The 6,139-nt window shown below is 48.0% G+C and overlaps 1 protein-coding gene across 2 annotated transcripts in view; it reads right to left on the bottom strand.

Moving 5' to 3' along the window:
• Positions 1-1,092: 1,092 nt before the first annotated feature.
• SNRPD3 (small nuclear ribonucleoprotein D3 polypeptide) overlaps positions 1,093-6,139 on the bottom strand; it is a 16,925-nt gene continuing 11,878 nt past the window's right edge. For both annotated transcript variants that reach the window (XM_032139443.2, XM_032139444.2), the window contains exons 3-4: positions 4,666-4,858; positions 1,093-1,313 (exon numbers count right to left, since the gene is read on the bottom strand). In XM_032139443.2, coding sequence (XP_031995334.1) covers positions 1,252-1,313; positions 4,666-4,858 — 255 coding nt within the window. In that variant the 3' untranslated portion in view covers positions 1,093-1,251. The remainder of the gene's footprint in view (positions 1,314-4,665; positions 4,859-6,139) is intronic.

Genomic DNA, 6,139 nt, shown 5'->3' with positions numbered 1-6,139 from the left:
ATTACTACTTATTTTTCTTTAAAGACAAAGTCTTGCTCTTTTTCCCAGGCTGGAGTACAGTGGCAAGGTCATAGCTCACTGCAGCCTCATACTCCCAGGCTAAAGTGATCCTCCCACCTCAGCCTCCCTAGGAGCGAGGACTACAGGTGTGCACCACCATGCCGAGTTAATTTTTAAAATTTTTCGTAGAGACAGGGTCTCACTATGTCTCATGGGCTGGTTTTGAACTCCTCTCAAACGATCCTCTACCTCAGCCTCCCAGAGTGCTGGAAGCAAGCCACTGTGCTGAGCTGCTGGTCACCCTTTCTACACTAACAACTATGGATGTGCCAATCAATGCTGAGATGCTCTGATAAACTCTTAAGAATCTGTTTCCCCAAATCACCACAAAACTGCTTGTTGTAGCCAGTATACGAGCCAAGGAAGCTGGCCACTAGGATCCCCTGAATTACTTTTCTTTTTCTTGAGGTGCGGTCTCACTCTGTCGCCCAAGCTGGAGTACAGTGGCACGATCTCTGCTCACTGCAATGTCCACCTCCTGGGTTCAAGCGATTCTTCTGCCTCAGCCTCCTGAGTAGCTGGGACTACAGGTACGTGCCACAACACCTGGCTAATTTTTTAATTTTTAATACACATGGGGTTTCCATATTGGCCAGGCTGGTCTCGAACTCCTGACCTCGTGATACGCCTGCCTTGGCCTCCCAAAGTGCTGGGATTACATGCATGAACTGCCGCGCCCGGCCCCTGAATTACCTATGACTTTATCAAGGGACAGGGTCACCTGTGTTGTTAAAGCTGAGCTGATGACAGTTCCACAAATGTTAACTGAACAAAGTGCCACACTATGTGCCTGTGTCTGAAGATGAATGAGACACAATCTGTGTGTTCTCGGAGCTTCTCCAAGGTGAACTTTTCTGGGGCTTAACCTGCAACTGGCCAGGAACAGCAGCTTAGACTCTCATCAATAGCTGTGCTATTTCAAAGTACTGGCATTCTCCCAGGACACCCCCTAGGGTGTCAAAATTTAGCCAAAGCAAACTTCAAATGAACACAAAGTCCTTACTTTCTCAAAGGAAGAAAAAAAAAAACCAAAACAGAACAAAAAACACCCCAGATTTATTTAGCTTAAACATTTCCCCTGATCTGAAGAGAAAGATGTCAAAAGATACCTAGGACATATACACAAGCACCCACCCCAATGAACTCAGATAACCTGAAAGAAAAAAGGACAAAGTTGTTCAACTTAGAAAATTATCTTCGCTTTTGAAAGATGTTTCCACGTCCCATTCCACGTCCTCTTCCTCTTGCGGCCACTGAAAGGGAAGAAGAGAAAACATGAGGCCAGGTCAGTGTGGTCAGTGAATGCTCACAGCACAGAGTAGCCAGGGTCCTAGGACACCAGTTAGAAGGGTTCTGAAGGGTTACCTGGTCCAACACCACCCTGGCCATTGCATTTCCACCCCCCTGCCTTTTTTTTTTTTTTTGGAGACGGAGTCCCACTCTGTCGCCCAGGCTGAAGTGCAGTGGCATGATCTCGGCTCACTGCAATCTCCACCTCCTCGGATCAGGTGATTCTCATGTCTCAGCCTCCCACTTGAGTAGCTGGGACTACAGGCGTGAACCATAACGCCCGGCTAATTTCCTATATTTTTAGTAGAGACAGGGTTTCACCATGTTGGCCAGGCTGGTCTCGAACTCCTGACCTCAGGTGATCCACCCACCTCGGCCTCCCAAAGTGTCAGGATTACAGGCATGAGCCAACACGTCTGGCTGACAGCCATTGCATTTCACAGAGGAGATGGAGATGGAGGGGCAGGGGCTGGGGACTGGCATCAGAGCAGGGGCTAGCAGCACACTCTTGCCTTCCAGTCCCACACTGCTCTCTACAGGAGGCTGGGAGGTAGCATGCTGAGGGCAAAGAAGGTGGTCTGAGAGCTACAGAAAAGACAAATCCCTGGGGCTGGCCTTGGGTGAGCTGAAAAACATTATAGATGCACTGAATTCATTTTTTCAATTCTGAAACAAATATAGTTAAGTGTTAACATGTGTTAGATCTGGGAGAAGGGTTATATTATCTTTTGTATTTTTTTCTGAGAAAATAATTATTTCGGGCTGGGTGCAGTGGCTTATGTCTGTAACCCCAGGACTTTGCGAGTCCAAGGCAGGCAGATCACTTGAGGTCGTAAGTTTGAGACCAGACTGGCCAACATGGCAAAACCCCTTCTCTACTGAACACACAAAAATTAGCTGCATGTGTTGGTATACGCCTGCAATCCCAGTTACTCGGGAGGCTGAGGCAAGAGAATCACTTGAACCTGGGAGTCGGAGGAGGTTGCAGTGAGCTGAGATCAAGCTACCGCACTGCAGCCTGGGCGATGGAGACTCAGTCTCCAAAAAAAAAAAAAAAAAAAAGAATTATTTCATAGTAGCAAAAAGAAAACACTCTCCATATAAATAGCATGATAAGACTGCCATTCTCCTCTGTAACCCAGGGGTTCTAGGAGAAGACAGGCTTTGAATAACAAATAAAATATTCTTTTTTTTGAGATGGAGTCTAGTTCTGTTGCCTAGGCTGGAGTGCACTGGCATAATCTCGCCTCACTGCAACCTCCACCTCCTGGGTTCAAGCGATTCTCCTGCCTCAGCCTCCCGAGTAGCTGGGACTACAGGGACGTGCCACCACGCCCGGCTAATTTTTGTATTTTTAGTAGAGACGTAGTTTCACTGTGTTAGCCAGGCTGGTCTTGAACTCCTGACCTCGTGATCTGCCCACCTCGGCCTCCCAAAGTGCTGGGATTATAGGCATGAGCCACTGCGCCTGGCCCCTCACACTATTACATCTTTAAACTTGAGCTTTCATCCATGGTTCCCAGCTCATAACTCCTATAGTCCTTGTTACAGTCTTTTGTTATAACATTGGGGCACTTTAGGCCTCAGAAGCAGGACTCAGGAGACAGAATCTCTCTCTCTTGAAACTTCTCTTGCCCTCCTTTCACCTGCCCAAGGCAGGACTCTAATCTGATGGCGGGTCCTAAGACCTCACTCCACAGAAAGGTCCTGCCCTACACCCTGGAGGAACAAATGCCGCAGAGAGAGGTCAAAAAGAATCTGGACAGGCCTTGCGGGGTTTCCCCACCCCGTCTATTAGTGTTAGATCACACCCATTTTGTCTAATGGCATTTCCACATGGTTGTCCATCCTTTAATCATGACTATCCAATGAAGTCTCCATAAAAGGCCCAAGAGGGCAGGGTTAGGGGAGCTTCGGGACAGCTGACCATGCGGAGCCTGACAGGAAGGTGAACAAATGTGCCAGGAGGAAACTCCATGGGGCTAGAAGCTCTCGTGCTTGTGACCCTTCCAGATCTCACCCTATGCATCTCTTCATGTGGCTGTTTATTTGTAGCCTATAAAGTATACTGTTATAAACCAGTAAACTTAAGTATGTGATTCCTGAGTTGTGTGAGCTACTCCAGCAAATTAATCGAACCCAAGGAGGCAGACGTGAGAACCCTGACTTGAAGCCATTGAGATGTTCTGGAGGCCTGTGCTTATGCATAATAGTGGGGGGTGCAGGGGCAGTCTTGTGGGACCGAGCCCTCAACCTATGGTTTTTCAGGCTATCTCCAGGTAGATAATGTCAGAACTGAAGGACACCCAGCTGGTGTCTACTGCAGAACTGACTGCTTGCTTGGTCACAGAAGTCTTCTTTGTTGATTGTTGTGTTGTGAGAGCAGAGGAAAAACACAGTTTGACTTTTTTCCTCACATATATATAAAACATGTATAGCAGCTGAAGATACCAATGGAGAATCCAGTGCCTTCCCTGGCTGCAAACTTTTTTTACCAACACTAAGACAGTTTCCAAGGGCCGCAATTACTGTTATCTAATCAACATGACAGAACTTTCATGAACCTAAATATAAAACCAAATTAGGCTAACCAAGAAGCAAGGCCAGACTAGGGGACTGCGAAAAGGACAGTCTCACTTTTGGAATGTACTAAAAGGTGGCTTTATTTCTGAAAATGGAGCTCCACTATCAGATCTCCCTAAGTACACGCTGGTGTCCATCCATAAGACCCAGTCTCGCTAGGAAATGCTGCTCTCACACTCGAGTCAGCTCATCTGCTCCGGGCTGTGTCTGCTCGGCAAACTAGACAAGGGCAAGCGATCCCACACCTCTTGCACAGAACTTCTAGAAAAGAAGGGCCTCTCCAGGTGCGGTGGCTCATGTGAGGTCAGGACTTCAAGACCAGCCTGACCAACATGGTGAAATCCCATCTCTACTAAAAATACAAAAATAAATAAATAAAATAAAAATAAATTAAAAATAAAAAAATTGGCTAGGCATGGCAGTGCACACTGTAATCTCAGCTACTTGAAAGGCTGAGGCAGGAGAATTGCTTGAACCTGGGAGGCAGAGGTTGCAGTGAGCTGAGATCACACCACTGCACTCCAGCCTGGGTGACAAAGCGAGATTCTGTCTCAAAAAAAAAATAAAATAATGGCCTCACAGGATCTCTCCACGCTGCAAGGGGAAGGGATGGCAGTGGGTGTGGAGAGAGCAGAGGTTAAACCCTCTCCGTCCCCAGGCAGTAATAGGGCCCCTTTCTACAAGACACAAGACAAACCTATATTTTAAAACCTGTGCATGAAAAGCACCTACCTTGGGCCTTGAGAATAGCAGCTTTTCCTCGGCCAGCCCCTGAGCCTTGGTTTTTATTTTTCATGCTCTTTAACATGGGTGCGTTCTTCAGCATGTCAGGCAAAATCAGAAAGCGGATTTTGCTGCCACGGATGTATACCTGCTCCAGCTGTGCCACTCGGCCATCTCTGTATGTGACTGTGATGTTGGACATCTGGAAGGAAATCACCAGCTAATCAGTTAACGGTCAACAGCACCAGCGGTGGGGAGGGCCTTGACTGGTGGGAGGGGGAAGTCCAGAAAAGCAGACTGACACTGTGACAAAGCTGGTGAATTACACAGCAATCGTCAGTACTAACTGTGTACACCAGGGACTGCACTGAGCACTTTACCTAAACAGTCCTCACAACACCTTCAGCGTGGGTATGAGTGCTCCCCCCCCTTTTATTTTTGAGATGGAGTTTCGCTCTTGTTGCCCAGGCTGGACTGCAATGGCGCAATCTCGGCTCACCGCGACCTCTGCCTCCCGGGTTCAAGCGATTCTTCTGCCTCAGCCTCCTGAGTAGCTGGGATTACAGGCATGCGCCACCATGCCCAGCTAATTTTGTATTTTTAGTAGAGGCGGGGTTTCACCAGGTTGGACAGGCTGGTCTCGAACTCCCGACCTCAGGTGATCTGCCCGCCTCAGCCTCCCAAAGTGTTGGGATTACAGGTATGAGCCACCGCGCCCAGCCGAGTGCTCCCATTTTTACAGGTTAAAAAAACCAAAGCAGTTATCCAAGGTCAAACAGCTGGAATGCAGGGAACTCCAGATTCGAACCAGCTGGCCTAGCTTCAGAGCCCTGGCTGTGCTGCACTGCCTGCTGAGCAAAGACGTGAAGAGCTCTTGAAGGTGCTAAACCCTAACTAAAACAACTTCAAACTGCTGGTCCAAACTGTCTTCCCCTGCACTGCCTGGCACTCAGATTTCAAAGGCACCGTGAAGGTCACGAGTATATACCAGATGTGGTTCTGACCCTCCAGGGTGCATACTCTAGAAGGTGAGACAGAACCCTCTAGCTTGGGTGACTAGGGACTGAGAAATGGAGGTGGTACCACAGGGCCTGTAAAAAGGGCCTGAAATTACTGGAGGGTTATGAGGCAAGAGCTTGCACAAGGAAAAGAGGAGGCACTTGGGCAGGAGCCTACAGGATGCGAGGACCAGAGCAGTCGAATAATGACCCTGGACAGGGTCGTTACTTCAGATAAGGGAGTTACTCAAGTTTGTCGATAGAAGAAAGATCAATAGGGTTAAGGCAGCACTTAGGAAAGATAAATGTGTCAACAAGGATAGACTGCAGGATGGACAAATGGGGAGCCTGAAGGTGAGACCAGCTTGGCATGGGAGGGTGATACCAATCTGCCAGCATCAACCTCAACAAGCACCACATTTACAGAAAAAGCAGCTTATTGTATGAACCTTCTGAAGAGAGAGAACTATAATTTATTTAGATGG

Source organism: Hylobates moloch, unplaced genomic scaffold (genome assembly GCF_009828535.3).
Source record: "Hylobates moloch isolate HMO894 unplaced genomic scaffold, HMol_V3 SCAFFOLD_19, whole genome shotgun sequence".
Lineage (NCBI taxonomy): Eukaryota > Metazoa > Chordata > Mammalia > Primates > Hylobatidae > Hylobates > Hylobates moloch.
The sequence above is the reverse complement of the archived record's forward strand: the minus strand, read 5'-3'. Positions and strand labels throughout refer to the sequence as shown.